We start from the raw sequence: 18703 nt of genomic DNA on the forward strand, positions 1-18703 counted from the left end.
CTAAGAGAGGATATATAGAGAGAATTTTTCTCTACAAAGGATAATGCCATTTAAAGGTAATAATATTGATTGGAAATATCAATCAGCTTAAAGGCATTTAACAGTAAGTGCCCAATCAGAATGTTACAGACCTGATTTTTTTTTTTTTTTTTTGACTCTGAGGCCACACTCAGTAAGTAGCTTAAGGATTCTTGAGTCTGCTCTTTACCACAGTTGAATCAAAGGCTCAGTAGACTAAAGCAAGTTGTACTTTAATATTAAAATATAACAATACTCCAGTTTTCCCTTAGTGGCCATCGAATAATCCACATATATTACTTCTGCATATCTTAGTGCAAAGTCCTCTCTCATCCCTGTGGTATAGCCACCTCTGAGCCCTTCATTACTGGGACCTGTGCCCACTTGCCCACACAATATTCATTGTTTTTTGACCTCAGTTTTTGTTTTCTTTTCATCCAATGAGAAGTATTTGGATAAGAACTGACATTTTAAAAAGTCCAAGGTAGTGCCTTAATTTAATAAAACGATAACTGTGCTAAAATATTTATTTCCCTCCAGGAATTTGTGGGGGGAGGAAACTTATACAATAATCTTTAAAATAAAGTGAAAATACTGTACAGTGCAGTTAATGGTAAGAATTGTTTGTAGATTTGGGAACCTTAAAGTTTTCCTTTCTCTTCTTTCCCTTGCTTTTCTTTCAGTAGAAAATGTGCATCAGATGTTTATGTTTAATTGGTTTACAGACTGTCTCTGGATTCTTTTCCTGTCAAATTACAAGGTAATGTCCTTTCACTTAGCAGCTACTTCATATGCCTGTACATGCAGTTTATTCATACACAGATTGGTATTGGGCTTAAGACTTTTAGGTTCATGTCTAGTGTTTAGAAATGGGAAAAGGCTTGATGGAATCTAGAATTTTAAGGAAACAAATAATTTCAGAAATCAGCATTCTCCCATATTGCATTTATAAGTATGTCGTTTAAGAAAGTTGTGTGTACACATTTGTGTAATGTATTTTTTTTAACCATGGTATATTCCTTAGAGGTAATGAGTATCATTTAACTGATTGATTTTTGGTAGTCATTTTGAAACTGCATTAAGAAGACTTAATTATGCTGCGGGGGGGGGGGGGGAACCCACTGGCCTTTAAAAAACAAAAAACCTTTAAACGTATTGCCCATTTTAATATCTGCCTAAATTATCTGTTTTAGGAAATTGGATAAATTATTGTCCCTGGCCATTATCAGTGTGGACCTCAAGGCCAGTTAGCAGTGATTAAAAAAAGCTTTCTACTTGCAAGTATTTTAGGCTTTGCAAATATGTACATTCTGTCTCCGTACAGTCATGTAGGCATATTCATGGAAGAGCATTACTTTACATTTGAAACTTTTGTGTAGTTGTGCAAAATTCATCCGTTGTAGAGCTGTGTCGCTACTGGCATCACAAAAAGTGAGGAAAATGTAATGTTCTCGGCTCTTCATCTTTGCGCTATGCCGATGTGGGGGAATTGGAGTTTTCTTGCTGGGAATCACTAAGTATTTGTCAGAGCGCGCTTCGTGTTGCTGTCGCGTCCGGGCAACATCTCTTTTCTGGCAAAAGCACTTCAAAAGTGACCGACAGGTAGAATAGGAGATGTTTTCCTCCCACCTCGTGGGTACCCGGAGGGGACCTCTCCGGACCTCGAGCGCGGACTGCCCCGGGCCCGCCCCTCGCGCGCTCCCCGAGGACCGCGGCCGCGGGACCGCGCGCTCCCTGCTCCGCGCGCGCCCGCCGGCCTCTCCCCTCCCGTCCCGCCGAGCGGGGCGCCGCGAGGGGGCGGAGCGGGGTGTGGTGGCGCGCTCGGGCGGCTCCTGCGCGTTCCCGCCGAAGCGGCGGCGGAGACGGCAGCGGGAGCCCCGCGGCCCAGGCGCACATCCGGGTTCTGGCCACGACCCGCCGCGGCGATGTGACCCGGTGGCGCGGCCAACATGGCGGAGGTAAGAACGAGCGCCCCTCCCCGGCGGGGCCTCGGTGGCGGGCTGCGGGCGGGAGGCGCGGGCCTGCCTGGGCCCGGCCTGCGGCACCGCTGCCCACCTGTTGTCCGGCCGGGCCGCCGGGCTGGGCTCCACGAAACTTAGTTGGGCGCAGAGGCGCCGTCGGACTTGAGCCCAGTTGGGAGGCGGCTGCTGCGTGAGGAGCAGGCGAGGACGCCCGTCCGGAAGCCGCCCATGGCGCAACTTCGCCGGCCGGCCCGCCCGCGCGGCCCACGGACTCCTCTGCCTGCTCCCGCGAACTTTCTTCCCTCGCGAGCCCAGACGTCGCTGCTCCCGCCAGCCCGCGTCAACCCCGCCCGCGACTGCTGACCCGCAGTCTAGGTAGAGGGAGGGGGAGGCTGACACACCTTTGATTAATTTAGTAATTTAACTGGTGATAGGTGAGCAGGAGAAATTAACCCAGTAGGCCCTATACAGCTTCAAGCTTGGGACTCTTCCCTCTGGTAGAACCTCCAAGTTTCTTTTCCACGCTGTAGCTCCTGAACCGACTAGGCTAAACACTTCCAAATCAAAGGTGCCGGTTATTTATCTACCTTTTATTTTGCTTTTCTTGGAGAAAACTTGTTTCTCTTGTCCCTCTGCTGTAGGATATCCCAAGGTCCTTGTGTAAGGCTGATAAGCAAGCAAGCACTCTCCCACCGAGCCACATCCCTCCCCGCCTTAGCTTCATTTCCTAGTAAACAAGTTCCCTTGGTTAGCGCTCTTAGATTGGTAGGCAGGCAAGTTACTTTAGGTATAATTAGATCTTAAAATGTGCTGTGGGAAATTTTAATATTGTGTCTGGTTTTAAGCCATCAGTTCTGTGGTTTGTTCAATTTTTAATCGGTGAATTTCTTTACTACTTATCCCCCCCCCCCCCCCCCCCCGAGTTCATATTGTTGTAGTTGGTCTTTTTTTTGGATCTCTCTTGACTCAAGTGTTGTAAATACTTGATTAATAAAGCAGTAAGATTGCTAACCATCGTCTTGGTTTTCTGTCAAGGGCACCCAAAAATAGATTGAGGAAGCGTTTGATTTTATTTACTACTTAGCTCTCAGTTTTCAACTCCTTCATTTGCTAAATGAAAGAGTGGCTGTTCTTGTCTATACACAATATCCTTCAGCCTTGGAGTGCAGAAGATGTATAGGATAATGCCTTTCCTGTACCAACCAAGCTTCCTGGAGTAGTTTTTAAGGTGTTAACTTGTGCTTCTTTTATAGAATGGTCTTTATATTTATGTTTTGAGATTTTAGTACTAAAGGAAGAGATTTTTATGGTGGCGGGACTGTTTGCTGCCAATATTGAGAAGACTTAATGCTACTTAGAGCTAAAATGCATTAGTTGTATTTTCAGTTTTGCCCCCCCCCCCCCAGTTCACAGTTAAAGATTTGTACGTTGTGAGTAGTGAACGAATTACTTTTACTTAATTTAAATGTGCCTGGGTGTGATCCACCAGCCTTTCCTGGGTTTTGGTGCTTGTGAGATCTGACTCCGGTGCTACAAGAGGAAGCAAGCAGAGTGTGTAGCTGGATCATCAGCTAACCTTCACTGGGCTTGAGTTTGCTGCAAGTGTGTATGTAGTAGTTGCTACGCTGCTGTGACCTCAGGTCTGTGTCGTGCAGTCGTACCCCACAGCAAGTTATTGATGGGAAAATATGTCACCAAAATCAGTGCCAACATACACATTTTGTTTTAGGAGTGAAGAGGGATGTACGGAAGGAGTGTGCTGACACTGACCACTTCTCGTTCCCCAGTGCCACCTGCTCTTAGGGATTCCAGCATGTGGAGAGGGAATAATGAGGGTTTGCAGACACACCTGATGGGTTTATTTTAGGGATTTGACTTTGGTTTTCATGTATTGTTTAATGACCTGGCATATATCTTATCTTCTTAAATTGTTGCTCTTTGCTTTGGCTGTATAGGATAGAACCCAAGGATCTCATAAACTTACAGGAATGAAGGAAATTTACATGTCAGTGGAAATATCCTTAAATAGGTGAAGAAGAGAAAAGTAAATTTATAACTTTTCTTGTCTCAGTTTTTTAAAATAATTGTCCTTGCTTCAATTTTTTATTAACTGAGGTTTTTTGGGTTTTTTTTTAACAGTAATTTTGAAAAAAATTGGAGAGATGATTGGTTAGAAAATGCTTTCACCTCTATATAGACTGTTCATGGCTTCTTTATGATGTATGCAATAAACATTTTGCACTCTGAACTGTTGTGCACTTGAGTAAGAGAAGCTGGGGCAGTTCCCATTTATTTGGTAAATGTAGGGGGACTTGAAGCTTATTAAAGAAGTACTGCTTCAGACCAAATCTTAAGTGTTCTGTTCATATTATGTTGTTTCCCCCACTTCAGAGAATGATCTTGACCCCGTTTTTCTGAAAGATATAGTTTGTGAACTGTAACTGGCATTAAGTGTGATTGGAATAGGCAGCAGTTCTTTTTTGTTCGGATCTGGTCGTCTTTATGCACTTACATAGGAAGTGTAGAATTAGTGGTTCTTCAGGTGTGGTGGCATTAAATGAATGTGTTGTGCTCAGAAGAATTAGTATGTGTTTTTGTAGTTCTTTTTGGTAATATTTCTCAGTGTTTATTATTCTTTAATATTACTTACTGTTAGGTCACTGAAGGAGGCTTTCCTAGTTACACTGAAAGATTACAGAGTAGTCACAGTTATACAAAGTCAGTGAGGAGGAAAAAAGGAAGGGGAAGAAATAGTTGATCCTTAGGGCTTCTTAAAGAGTGTGATGCAGGGACCTTTGGGAACAAAGAATTTTGTCATTCAAATTTTAAGAGTATGTAAACATACATGCATTCTAAAAGAAAAAAAAAGCTGCAGTACAATTTAAGATAAAAATTTTCACCTGAACCTCATGTCTCTAACAAACAAAATATTTAAATGAACTTACTGTATTAAAGTAATTTCAACAATAATACATTTACATTTCCAGCTTTCTCTCTCTTTCTCTCTCTTTCTCTCTCTCTCTCTCTCTCTCTCTCTCTCTCTCTCTCTCTCTCTCTCTTTCTCCCACTCACATAAATCCCACACTCCTTGCTTAGCATTATTTTATTTTATTTTTTACTTGAATTTTGATTTGTATGTTTTTAAGGAATTGGATCGTGTTGTTTCTCTTCAGGGTTAGTTTCCCCCCTTTCATAGCTGTGAATTAAAATTGTAAGCAGTTGTCTGTAGTGGTGATGAGTTTCATTTTCTTTGCTTAGTATTTGTTCCTCAAAGCTATCCACAGTAGGAATTCCAGTGCTGTCTGAGAGTTTGGAAATATTTAATTTGATGGGACTAAGAGCTAACACACCTAGGTGGGAGAAATAAATGAAGCAATTTAATTTAAGGTAATGTTGGTGAAACTAATTAATTTCCCATATAATTTAGATGCAAACACTGCCAATGAAGTATGTCTTTATGAAAATAAACAGCTATATAAAAATTTCTTGATTGATGTTCAGATCAAGCATGATATGGTTTCAAAAGATTAACAAATGGCTTCAGAATTCATGGTGACTTAACTGTTGCTTGGACTTTTCTGTATAACTTTTAAAAGTGTGTGTGTGTGTGTGTATGTGTGTGTGTGTGTGTGTGTGTGTGTGTGTGTGTGTATGTATGTATGCATGCATATGTTTCTAAAGGAGCACTACACAATAGCTTCATGCCAGCTGTCGTTGCTTTTTTCTGTAGTCATGAATGTCAGAAAACATAACCACCCTTTTGCCACATTTTGAGTAGTGCATAATAAAAATAAACCTAGGTTTTAAAGGAACTTAAAGAAATGTAAGGCTTTTCTCCATAGAGAAAATGAAACTGATGAGTGTTTATGCACTTGTTCTCTGTGAGTCTGTAGAGCACGGTCAGATCCCAAAGGTTTCTGGTGGTTATCTTCCAAAATGCTATTCTACCTTCAGAAATCACTCTCAAGTAGTCCCTGAGAGGAAAGACACGTTTAAGTGACATAAATCTGTATGGAGGAGAGGGGAGTGGAAAGCTTTGGACACTGCTGTGCACCCTGAAGTAGGGTGCCCCCACTCCCTCGGTTCCTCTGTCATTTATAAATCCCATTTATCAACAGCCTTCCTAACACAGTGATGACAACACTTAAAGAAATGGTGAGATAATTGTTTTGAGAGGCAAAGTCACTAAGATTTTTTTCTTTGCATTGAAGATACAGTGAATTTTTAACATGATTTTTGTAAAAATAATAGTAATCTTCTAGGTTTGGTTTTTGACTCTCACAAATGAGTTTTTTATTTTAGAGAATTGCAAAAAAGAACTGCACCTGGTTGAAGTCCTGAGGTTAGAACACTGACCTTATCAAGAAACATGACAGTTGTGGAGAGGGGAGGCATACTGGAGCAGTTTAGCAGAGCTCCTGCTTTGACTTCAGCCTGCTGTTATCTTTGATGTCCTCTGCCTAGTGATCACACTTTCTATCTTATGTAAACATATATGTGCCAAAAAGACTAACTTTTTACAAGTATAATTAATAGTTACAAGTTCTAGTTTTTAAAAAGGATTTATTTTAAAAGACATAGAATTCCACAAGACAGTCCTCATTTTCTCTTTTAAAAAGAATGAGTAATATATAAAAACAATTAAAATTTAAGCAATATGCTTCCTGACTCATTCCCTGGATGTAGCTATTATTATTGATTTTATTAAACTTCCAGTATATTTTTTTGTATTTTCTCTCTTCTTTATCCCAAACACATAATCTGTCCCATCGTTTTATTACAAACTCATGGTGTTCTGTTACTTGGAAGAGCTGTGTATCATTTCTAAACTATGTAAATAATGAGTTTAAAAATTTTACCCAGCTCCTTGCTTTGAACAAGCTAGGGTAATAAGTAACACACACACACAAGCTTGCATGCACAGAAATATCTTGATATACACCTATAGGTGTAGTGGTAGGCTATGTTGAAGTTGATAAAAGATATTCTGAATGGTTAGTTATTTGTAATTTTTTGCAGTACTAATGTTTGAGTTTATTTTAAGGACATTTGAATCCTCTAATTCTTTTTGCATATGTTCATAAAATATTTTTAAATATTAAAAGGGAAATGATCTAGTCTGTCTTGAAGAAGATCGTTAAATAAGGATACTAGTTCCTAAAGAAACGTAGCTGCTGAGCATAAGTACCAATTTTATATTTTAAACATGCTTTGAGCTGGTAAAAAGATTTTAGAATAGAAAGTAAGGGGATAACATTTTAAATGTAGATACAGAGAATATCCAATAAAAAAAAGTAACAAGGAGAGAAAAGAGAACTGAAAGGACCAATGAAGCCTCCTCAGCACTGCCTTTATCACCTCCCAGAACCTATGTATGAGAAGAGCAGACAGAGGAGGTGCTGGTGCCACATTTCCATTTGAGAATGTGTAGCACTATGAGTATAAATTCTGCTGTTCTCACTCACGTTATAAAAATGCTCTCATTCTGTTTGGAAACAAACCCATGTATTGTGATATTAAACTCAAGTTCATCTCAAAAGGTAATCGTTTTTGCCATTTGAGTAAAAGTATGGTCCACAATAAGAACTTTTAAAATGCTTGTTTTCAGCAGGTAATGATTTTATTGGGTGCAACTAACTTACAATAAACTAATCTAACCCTTCCCCCTAAACTGATAATTTTATTTGCAACATAAAGTACTTAAATATATAGACACTTAGCATGTTCTGTCCCTTTCCAGTTTGTGAATGCTACTTTCCAACAAACCCAGTATGTCTGACAGAATATTAGCTCTGTTTGAATATTAAGAGATGTATTCAATGGAGTGCCCTGTACTCAACAGTGGTGCCAGTTCTCTAAACATAGGTCCCTTAAAGAATAGAAAGTATTGAGGGGCCTTTTTAAAACTTCAAACTGGCAACTATTTGCTGATAATATTCATCAGTATGGTCTAGTTACTGTTGGTGAAAGGTTTCTTATAAACTGAAATATGCAGCTTCCATATTCAGTGTCCCATTATTGATAATAGCTAATGCCATTAAACCTTTTCCTGTCCAGTAGTATTACTGTTAGGCAGAAGATGTGTGTCGTCCCCCACACATAAACAAGACGGGTCTCACTGTATATTTCTGGCTGGCCTGGAAGTCTGAGGACCAGACTGGTCTCAGACTCACCAAGCTCTGTCCCTCTCTGCCTCCTGATAGGATTAAAGGTATGCTACCACACTTGATTTCAGAAAGACAGTTTTTTAATTAGAAAACTGTAAAACATTGTTGGAATGTTTAAAAAAATAATGTTCTGGGGGTATTTTTTTCTCTTTGAATCCTAATCCATAAGAAATTGTGGTTGTTGTTTGTTTCAGACATTTACTTAAAAAGGGAAAGGAGTGTGCTGAAACTTTTCTTTGGTACTGATCAACTTGGTGACAAAAATGAAGTCATTAAGTGGTGTAATTGTCCAAAGGTTAGGATTTATAGTTGAGATGAAGATTTTAAAATGTTTATTTGTTGGATAATTTGTGTGGTGCATACACCCATTTTATGTCATAATTGTGTAGCTCTGCCCTTTTATGGCTATAGTATTCTTTCTGTAGCCTCGGGTTCTCCAGCTTTCCATCAGAGAAACCAAACCAAACTCTATTGACTGTTCTGGCATGCTAACACTGATCAGCATCGTTGTAGGAAGTGCATAATACTGCCTATAGTGTTAGGGATTGTTGATGATAATGTAGGAAAACCATGCTGAGGGGACGAATTATTCTTTTACAGAAATTTAGAGGTAAAAATTGGACCTTTGCAAAAGTGTGCCTCAAAAGAAGCCAACATAGATCACTACTGGAATTTGGCATGCTGCACTTAGAACAGTAACTTGACGTAGCCAGCTTTCAAAATGAAACTAAAATACCTCACACAGATCCGTCTTAATCTCTGGCTCTTGAAAACTGAACATTTTCTCCATTTGTTTATTGCCTTGCCTCCCATCCTTGTTGTGTTTAGTCGAAGAAATAACTTAATAACATGCTCCATGTTTTGCTAGTGATTTCTGCCTTCTCACAACATTCATACATAGCTCTGGGTGAATTTGCCTCTAAGTTCTCCTATGTTCCTGGATTTATCTAGGAGAAATACATGTTTGAAGACGATTTGTTTATAAATATAAGTTAGCTAAATTGAGATAAATTAATCACACTGTCCAGTGGCAATTAGTAAAAGTAGTTGCTACCAATTTTATGTTCATATTTTTCCATTTATGGTTCTGTTACTGAGTGAGCAGCACAGTGATGGTGTGGTTAGTGTTGCACACCTGTATGCTCTGCTCTTGGGATGCTGAGCTCAGTGCCAGCGTGGACTTCAGAAAGCTCCTGTCTCAGGGACAGTTGTTGGTAGAGCACTCGCCTGGCACATACATGTCTGAAGCCCTGGGTTCAGTTCCTAGTACCATGGTGGTAGCAGAGTGGGGTTTTCTACCTCCTGCTTCCCAAGACTTTTTAAGCTTTAGGGATCATTTGCTAGCAAATTCGTGTATAGTTATTTTAGTATAAATAAGAGAACACCTATAAAATCTTAAGATATAAAATCATACCTGTTAATTCACCTATATTTTTGAGTTTTTGGTATCATTAGTCAGAGTAGTTCTTAGAATGTTTCTGAAGGTATAGTACACAAAAATGCTAATTTGTTTTCTTTTCCCCTTAGCCATCTGTTGAGTCTTCAAGTCCAGGTAAGTATTTTTATGTGTTTTTATAATCCTGTTTCACTAACATTCGTCCTAGTAGCATAAAGGCTAGGGGAGCTAGACTGCTATCTGACTTGCTTTTCTTCTGAATGCTTCTTTTTTCTGGGGAAAAAGAAATGGATGAAATGTTTGCCTGCCCATGAAGGTACAGGTGAGGCTGCTGAGTCCATCCGTCTTCCTGCTTGGGCTCTCGTTCCCCTTTTTGTCCTCTTTCCTCTTCCCTCCCTTCCACTCTTCTCAATTGCTGTATGTGTTTCTTACAGTTTAAAATTGCTACTTAATTGAAAGTATATGAAAAACTACTTTTGAAAAGGAGTTTGCTGAAAGATACTCAGAACATGTTGAGAAAAAATTGTTGACATATTTACGAATGAGAGGCATAGTAAAATAAAGTAAGCCAAGCCATTTAGCAGGAGTTGTGTTATAAACAGAAGGATTTGTTTGCGTATGATAGGTTATATATATATATATATATATATATATATATATATATATATATATATATATATATATATATATTCTTACCTGTTTGTCTAGGATTTTTACATTCTCCCTTCAATACTGAACATATTGTTGTACTCCTTGGAAGGGAGCCCTCTGAGGTGTTTTGTTTGAAAATATCTTACATATTGAATATTTAGCAAAAGTGTAGCATCATGTTGCTGAATTTTGAATATTGAAGCAATTGGCATTTGTATTGTAAGTTTTGGAAACTTTTATGCATTTAGCATGAGTAGTCCTTTTTAGTAAGCCAGGATGCTTTCCATGGACATAAATTGTTATGTTTTGGAAGTTGGATTAAATCTAAATAATTTGAATGTATACTTTATATTTGCCTTCATCTTTATTTCAGCTAAAGATGTCTTACTTTGTCTGTATGCCAGAGTAAAGTATATTGGTCTTTGTGACTTTTTTTTAACGTTGTAGTTTATAAATGAGTTAGTTCAGTTAGAAGTAATCTGAGGTCAGAAAAGTGTTAAGTCACTATATTGGTTGTGGAATATAGGAATATTTCCATGATTTTTTTCTTTCAAAACCACAGAAATAAATTTTACTGGTTCCTAGTGTCTATGTAATATTTAGATTTACTAGTCTTTAAATTTTTCTTAAGGTATTCATCAATAAGTTTATAGATACCAGGACTTTAACAGGAGAAACATTTGTTCCTATGCACAATTGCAAAGAGTTACTGAAGTTGATAGAATTAAGGATAGAGGCCTAACAGGGAAAGCATGTTTAACTGTCAGAGTCTGTCCTGCTTTTCATGGCATCTGTACCTGGAAGTCGGGGTGAGCAGTCATAGTAACATGACTGTGCTAAATGGCGTGTTTGTGGGCTGTCCTGTCAAAGTGCAGACACAGTACAAAATGGTTATCCGGAAGAGTTAAAGGAGAGGAGGGCTTGGTTGTTTTTTAAGTGATTAAATAGGTAAACATGATACACTGTAGTCTAAGGTTACCTCCACCTTTGAGAAGATGATATCTTAGTAGTGCAAAAGTAGATTACAGAGTGATTTAACTCTAGCAAAATACTTGTAAGAAGCAAAAGACACCCATCCCTATTATTGAGCTACCTCTCTGGAAACTGTCCTAATAATGGTTCTAGCATCTGGCAGACAATAGAAAGATGTTAGTGGCTGCATCCAAATAAGGTAGTAAGAACTCTTACCAGACAAATATCAGTTTAGGGCAAGAAAATAGTTAAAATTGCAAATTTATTACATATGTGGTATGTATCTGGGAAAGAAGTTGGACTAAAAAGAGGTCATCTACATGTCAGCATTTAGTATAGTGAGGGAGTGAGGTGACAGGCTCTCAGAACTGTCGCAAATGATGACAGACAAACACTGAAGGTAAGTAACTGACATTCATGATCTGATACTGTGTACCAGTGAGTTGTAATGATTTTTGGCAGTATCTATACTCATTAAGAATTGTATTATGGGGAAAAAAAGAATTGTATTATGCTTAGGTTAGTAATATCCAAAAAGAGGTTGGAGATATAATTTTTATGTGGGGGTAGGTGTTTTGCCTGTGTATATGTATGGGTACTGTTTGTGCACACGTACTCACAGATTTCATAAGAATCCTCTAGAACTTGAGTTAGGTGAGTGCTAGAAACTGAATCCAGGTGCTCTGCAAAAGCAAAAATCATGAGGCCATCTCTCCAGCTCTGTTAATAAAGATTGTTTGTTTGTTTGTAAGAGTTTTTCTGGTCTGCAAGGGTGAATATGAGCCTAACTTGCTCTGTGAGAATACTTCTTTGTTGTCAGAAGAAAAGTTTAAGGAAAGTGAAAGAAAAGAAGACCAAAACTCTAAGTTAAATTATGCTCTCATGCAAACCCTCCTACCAGTAGTTTAACTGCTAGCATTCCAGTGACATTAAGACAGTTTCTTGTAAGAAAGTAAGACATGATACCTTTCTATTTTTCATATAAACCCTTCTGAAACTTGCATAATGGCTAATAACTCATTTTCATTAAAATCTAGTATAAAATAAAATTGAATAGCATTTATATGTATTTTATATTTAATATCATTTTTCAAATACTTCTCAAAAAGCATTGTGTTCTCCAGGTACTAACAGGTCACACATGTTAGTAAACTTAGGTGCTCCTTAAGTGTTTTTTGAGAAAAGATATGTAGAGGACTTAGTCCTGTCTGTTAATGCAACCCTTAGCATGGCATACTTGTTTATAAGCAAGCAGTGCTTTTGCAGACTGAAGTCTTGCTTTGGCAGTAATCAAAAAATGTGGGAAATATCTACAGAACACCTATCCATATTCCACTTCTCTCGTCTATTTGAGGGTAACCCTATTGACTCTAGTAACATTCCCCCCAGGCCAGGATAAATATTGGTTAGGATATATAGTTTCTTAGATATAGAGTTATTTGAATTGCCTTTGATAAAAATTTTATGTATTATCTTAACAAATTTTACTCTTATAAACTTTGAGTCATTTTAAATCAAAATCAACTGCATAAGTTCAAGATTACTACCCAAATATTAAAATATGTTTTCAAGGTACTGCTGTGATGTAACTGTGATTTCACTAGATAGACAGGTACTTCTTCACAGCAACATTCTGATAAATTCAGGTGGTTGTGCGAGTGTAAGAGCATACTTCACAAGCCTGCCACATACCTAGACCAGGTGGCCTGGCCACCGTAATATATGCAACCCGTCATTGGCCTAAAGTTTATTCTATGATAGATGACTACATTTTCTGGGACCAGAGAGACTCAAACATTAATCTGGTGATTAGATAATTGTTTTGTTTTGTTCTTCCCTCAATACAAAAGACCATTCTTACTTGATAGAGCTTTTTTTTTTTTCTTTATTACATGAGTTTCCTGATTAGAAGATGACAGACAGCAAAAATTTTAAGTTACAAATATTTTACCCCCTTTTCCAGTGTAACTGAACATAGAGGTGAGCCATGGCAAACAGTTTCTTGCAAGAGCTCTTTGGGAGTGGGCATGAGTAAAGATAATTTTTTAAAGCAGAAACGTATTTACTGTGTCTATCTTTTTCCTGGTCCTTTTTAACATACTTCCAGCCCCAAATAAACAATGCATATATACTAAAATAACACTTGTAAGATGCACTGAATCTGGCTTACCATATGTCTGGAAATGTTTTTTACTAGGAGGCTCAGCAACATCAGAGGACCATGAGTTTGATCCATCAGCTGACATGCTGGTTCATGATTTTGATGATGAGCGAACATTAGAAGAAGAAGAAATGATGGAAGGAGAGACAAACTTCAGTTCTGAAATAGAGGATCTTGCAAGGGTAAATGACCTTTACTATAAGTGAAGTAGTGCAGCATGTGGAAAGGGGACACTGGAGACTTTGGTGCTCTGTTTATGCTGGAAATCTTGATATAACCGTAGGTGGCATATTTAACATTTGAAGTTAAGGCTTTATTTTTAAAATTTGATAAAGAAATTCAGTAGTATTTTTTGGTAAAACATACATCTGTGTCAGAAATGGACCATGAAAGAATCCCAAATTTTCTCTCAGGGACCTTTTTCTTCAGTTACTGCATCTTTTATTTACCCTCTTCTGGGTAAGTAGATACCCTAAATGCCATCAGTTTCCTTCTTTAATTAAAGTTCTAGATTTTGTCTGTCTCTTGCTGTCAGTATTAACTTTGACCTTTATACACCAATCACACCTTTTCATTTTGGAGAACTTTTCTCATTTTTATTCTCTCTCCACTCTGACTTTCCCTACACTCCATGTTCTCTACACCTATAGTTTAGGGTTTTGTTTTGTTTTGGGAGTGTTTGTTTGCTTGCTTGTTTTTTTTTTTTTGTCTTTTCAAAATGTGATTTCTCTGTGTAGCCTTGGCTGTCCTGGAACTCACAGAAATCCACCTGCCTCTGTCTTCCTAGTGCTAGAATTAAAAGTATGTCACTAACACCTGGCTTATATAATATTTGGATTATTGGTGCCAGACCTATACTATGTTCTTGTCTCTCTCTCTTAGATAAGTGCTCAGAATATACTGTGGAGGTCACATGCATCAGAATGTGCAATAGAATCACTTAGTACAGCAAATCTCCCAAGAGTAGGCTCCCAGTCTACATGTGTACAAAGCAAGTTTGAGCTACTTGCATACCAAGTCTAAAAACTACCCAACTTTGTGGTTCATGGTTTCTGCTTGGTGTTTTTTAGTTTGTACTTCTGAATTAACATTAATACTTTAGGTTTCATTCACCAACTTGACTTTTTCTTTAGACATTCAGCAAATAACTTTCAAATTGTATACATTCAAAACAAAATTTATTATTCCCTCATTACTTGTTCTTTCTGTCTATTAAAAAAAAACTGTCACTTTAAAAAAATACTCATTTATTTACATTGTTGCCTAAGTCTGGAACCAGGGAGAACTTTTCCTTTGTTACCAGCAACAAGTTTATAAATAAGCTTGTCACTCCTCTCCACTAAAATACTTCCAACCAGTTCTTGCTCCATATCTACCTCCATAGGTATTTTTCTATCTTAGACTACGAAGACCACTTTCTAATTGGTTTTCCTAGTTCATGTTTTATTATATGCCTACTAATATATTTCCATTCAGTATCTGTAATAACCTTTCTAAAGTATAAATCTCCTATAACTAAAGAAAAATCTAGATTTCTTAATCGTGCTGTAAAACCAACTGCTTGATAGGACTTTTTCCATTTTCCATAAACCTCCTGCTAGGTTGTGCCTTACTAACTGGTCTTATTCTTGGATTAGTTAGTTAATTCCAGCTTTGAGTTTTATTTGGTACTCTGGCATCTGGATTCTCTGCCTTCTCTGGATTTGGTGTTGCCATACCTGTATGCTACTTAGAAAATGCTATATCCTATTCAGTATGGTTTAGTTTTGCTTCATGCACATTTGTAGCTGTAGGTAATACCTATGCCCTTCATTAATTAAAGCAAGCTGTTGTTCTCTAATAAAACTTAGGTGTATGACCTAATATGCTCCATGATAAAAGAAATGTGTAACAGAAACAGTGCTGGTGTTTATAGATAGAGAAAAATGGAGGATGTTACTCTCGTAGAGTAATTATCTGTTTCAGAATTTAGTTGGGGATTTAAAAAGATCCTGATGCCATTTAGTTAAGTCTTGACAGGATCCTGTTTTTGAATCATTTAGTTGCTAAAATTAGCATTATTCACAGGGCCTATGCAATTTTTTTTTAACTGACCAGACAACTGAATTTATTTTTGGTGACTATATTATGTATTCATTATTTAAAAATAACAGGTTAGTCGGTCATTGCTTTTTTTTTTTTTTAAAGGAAATGTTAATTTAAATCTATAGAAGTTAGAGAAGGGACGAAAAAGAGAATAGAACAATCCTATATGTTTTCATCGCCAACGGTTTTACACCTTGGAATCTCCTGACTTCCACATAGAGCAAAGTTTTAGGTTTCACTAGCTTCATATCTAGACCTTTCATAACCTGAAGCTAAACAGTGTGTTAGATTTTTGTGTAGTTACAAACTTTATAGCCATGAACCAAACCAGTACCTTTTAAGAAATAAACCAGTTTGTCTTACTGATTACTCATTAGCTTATATAGGAGCAAGGCAGTGTGGGTAGGGGCTTTTCATTTGGAGCTTTCATTGTTTGAAGTTTATCTTGTTGCTTTAATATAATTATGAACAAACTTTTCACAGTTAATTCATTCACAAGTAAACAGTAAATTTGACAAATTTCACTTTCACCTCTGAGTTCTTTCAGATCAAGTCAAGTGAATAAGTTAAAGATAGCTGTTCAAATAGAATCCTTTGAAGGTAGTTTTAATTACATTCAATTTTAATTCTAAATTTTTCTGTGAGTACTGTTATAAAAGATGTTATGTAGGTCTTTTTTTAAAATTGTTTATGTATTTATTTATTTATTCATTTATTCATTTATTTAAGTACATTGTAGCTGTCTTCTGACACACCAGAAGAGGGGATCAGATCTTATTACAGATGGTTGTGAGCCACCATGTGGTTGCTGGGATTTGAACTCAGGACCTCTGGAAGAGCAGTCAATGCTCTTAACCACTGAGCCATCTCTCCAGCCCGTTATATAGGTCTTACATTTAAGTATTCTAATAAAATTGATGAAGTGGTTAGAATTTATTGTGGTATTAATAGGAATGTTAAAGTTATTCACACAAAGTTTATAAAATATTTGTTTGCTGTGAATTACCAGTACCAAAGTTGAACACTTTCTAGTACTCTGTTAAAATGGAAGAGACCAAGAGTGAGTACAATTCTAGAGCTACAGTCAGAAGAAAGATTATTATCAACTACATCTATAGATTTAAATGTATTACAAAAGAAAAACTCTTAACATCTATACTTAATATACATGTTAAAGCACTAGACATGTTTCCAGTTAAGCTCTGAAACCTGGAGCTAGGGATTAAGGCTATTTACTAGAGTGCCTGCAGTGAGTGCATAGTCTTCACCCTGAAGTGAACGGTGTCCGCTGGTCCCTATTGTGTCTCGGGTCTGAACTCTCCTGTTGGCTTCCACAGCTAAGACTGCCCCACTTACTGTTGTAGTGTTCACACCACCTATTTCCTAAAGCGCACTGGAATGTCCATCTGTTCTTACTTATCTTGTGTCTGTCTTTATCCCTCATAGTCTTATCTACTCAGCCCTTATCTCTGATTTCGTCAGGATAATGAACATTTAACCTGAAGGCAGATTTCAAGAAAGAAAATATATATGCATATATAAGTAAGTAATCAAGCCAGTGAGTTAGGGAGCACGGGCACATACTTTTAAAATTGCTATTTCATAAGCATATAACTTGATTGACATTGTTAAACTTGCATCTTTATAAAGATGGTAACGTAAAGTGCTTGGCACAGTGTCTGGCACATGATAAATTAAATCTTAGAGAATGCTGATGCGCAGCTGTAAAAAAGTGCTTTATACCCCGTAGATTCTGTTCTCTGTTGTCCTTTTTCTATATCCTTACTCTTGGATGGAGGATAAAACACTGCTTCTTCATGCGATGCTTCAATGGAAGTGGAATGAAATCCCTTAATACTTGGTAGACTATAGACTTTGATAATGAAACTACCTAAAATAGGTAATTGATAGACCCTAGTACAATGATGTCCAATAGAGTAGGGCCACTCACCGTCCTCTGACTTGCTATTACATATACCCTATCCCCACGTACACACATTATTTACCAGTCTCTTGTCAGGAATCACATACACACACACAAGACGTCAAAATCAGAGTTCTTTGACCCAAGGTTTAATGTCTTCAGTGTTTCTTTTTCCATGTGTTCTCTAAGAAAAATGCTGGCAAATGCTCTGAAAGCCTCAGAGGAAGCTGTATTATGTTCACCTTTTAGCTGAGTGACTAGAGGGATCCAATAAAGCCCATCAGGGATAGATTGCTGGGAAAGTGTGGGCACCCCTCAGAGATGGTCTGCTTCTAAAACTGTCTCTAGTTACAAATAAAAATGGGCTTCTAAGTGGCACACACTTAACTCTGACATACATATGCTGAGGTAGAAAAGACCGCACGCATTGGAAACCAGCTTAGGCTACAATGGAAGTTCCAGGCCAGTCTAGACAGAGTAAAACCTTTTCCCAAGACAGAAAAGTGTATAATACTAGTAGGCATTTATCTGTTCTACCTGCATTTATACTTTCCTGTTTATCTTTTTTTTTTTTTTTTTGGCGAGGGATGGGAGGGTCGTGGTCTCAGCTCTGCACCCCTAGACTGTCTCTGTATTAAATGGAGTCCAGGCTAGAACTACACAGTTCTGTTCCAAGGCCTAGAACTTGAAATATTCCTCCTGCCTTGGTCTCCCTGGTGCTGATTGTAGACCTACGCCAAGTTTTATCGGAACTTTTTATAGAGTCATGTTCCTTGTACATTTTATCAACTACAATATGGAAACCTAGAGCTTATGTTCAGTAAACTAGGGCTGTGAGCATTTTCTTTTTTCTCAGCCATCAACCTTTTTTTTCATCCTGCTCTGGGTAGTGCTGGATACTGATTCAGTTTTTTCATGTGTTTTAGACTTTTTACTTTTCTTCTTAGTCTGAAAAATATAACTAAGAAACAGTATTTATTAGCTTAGGTTGCATGCTAATGAGCAACCAAGGATAATTCTGATGAGTAAAACTGACCACAAAAAAGTAATCATAGGGATCAGACCTAGACAAAATAAAATGGTCGTTTAAGAAATCTAAGTGTGACAGAAATTAAATTTAAAAACAAAACAAACCAAAAACCCTCTATATCTATGATTAATCACTATAGATCTTTCCATAACCTGTGTCTTTTTTGGAATAATAATGGGAGAGGGTATAGTTTTCATTTACTAGGGAAAGCCGAGTAAATATGGAAAGCTTTTATCCAGAGGGTCTGTGTTTTTTTTTTTTTTTTTTTTTTTTGTCTTGATGCTTAAGTATTTCTCATCTGATGTAATGACTGTAACAGTTCTGTCTCTGACCCTCTA

General features: G+C 37.5%; 1 protein-coding gene across 5 annotated transcripts in view; it reads left to right on the top strand.

Annotated features, from left to right (window-relative positions):
• Nucleotides 1–18703, top strand: part of MIER1 (MIER1 transcriptional regulator) — a 49865-nt gene that overhangs the window by 3098 nt on the left and 28064 nt on the right. Inside the window, exons 3-6 of one of the 5 annotated variants that reach the window (XM_080921161.1) lie at nucleotides 705–778; nucleotides 9674–9698; nucleotides 9828–9864; nucleotides 13363–13508. In XM_080921161.1, coding sequence (XP_080777287.1) covers nucleotides 705–778; nucleotides 9674–9698; nucleotides 9828–9864; nucleotides 13363–13508 — 282 coding nt within the window. Of the gene's footprint in view, nucleotides 1–701; nucleotides 779–1862; nucleotides 1977–9673; nucleotides 9699–9827; nucleotides 9865–13362; nucleotides 13509–18703 lie in introns of those variants that run through there. The other 4 variants (XM_080921158.1, XM_080921159.1, XM_080921160.1 and 1 more) reach the window with 4 other exon arrangements.

This window comes from Micromys minutus (assembly GCF_963924665.1).
Source record: "Micromys minutus genome assembly, chromosome: 9".
NCBI lineage: Eukaryota > Metazoa > Chordata > Mammalia > Rodentia > Muridae > Micromys > Micromys minutus.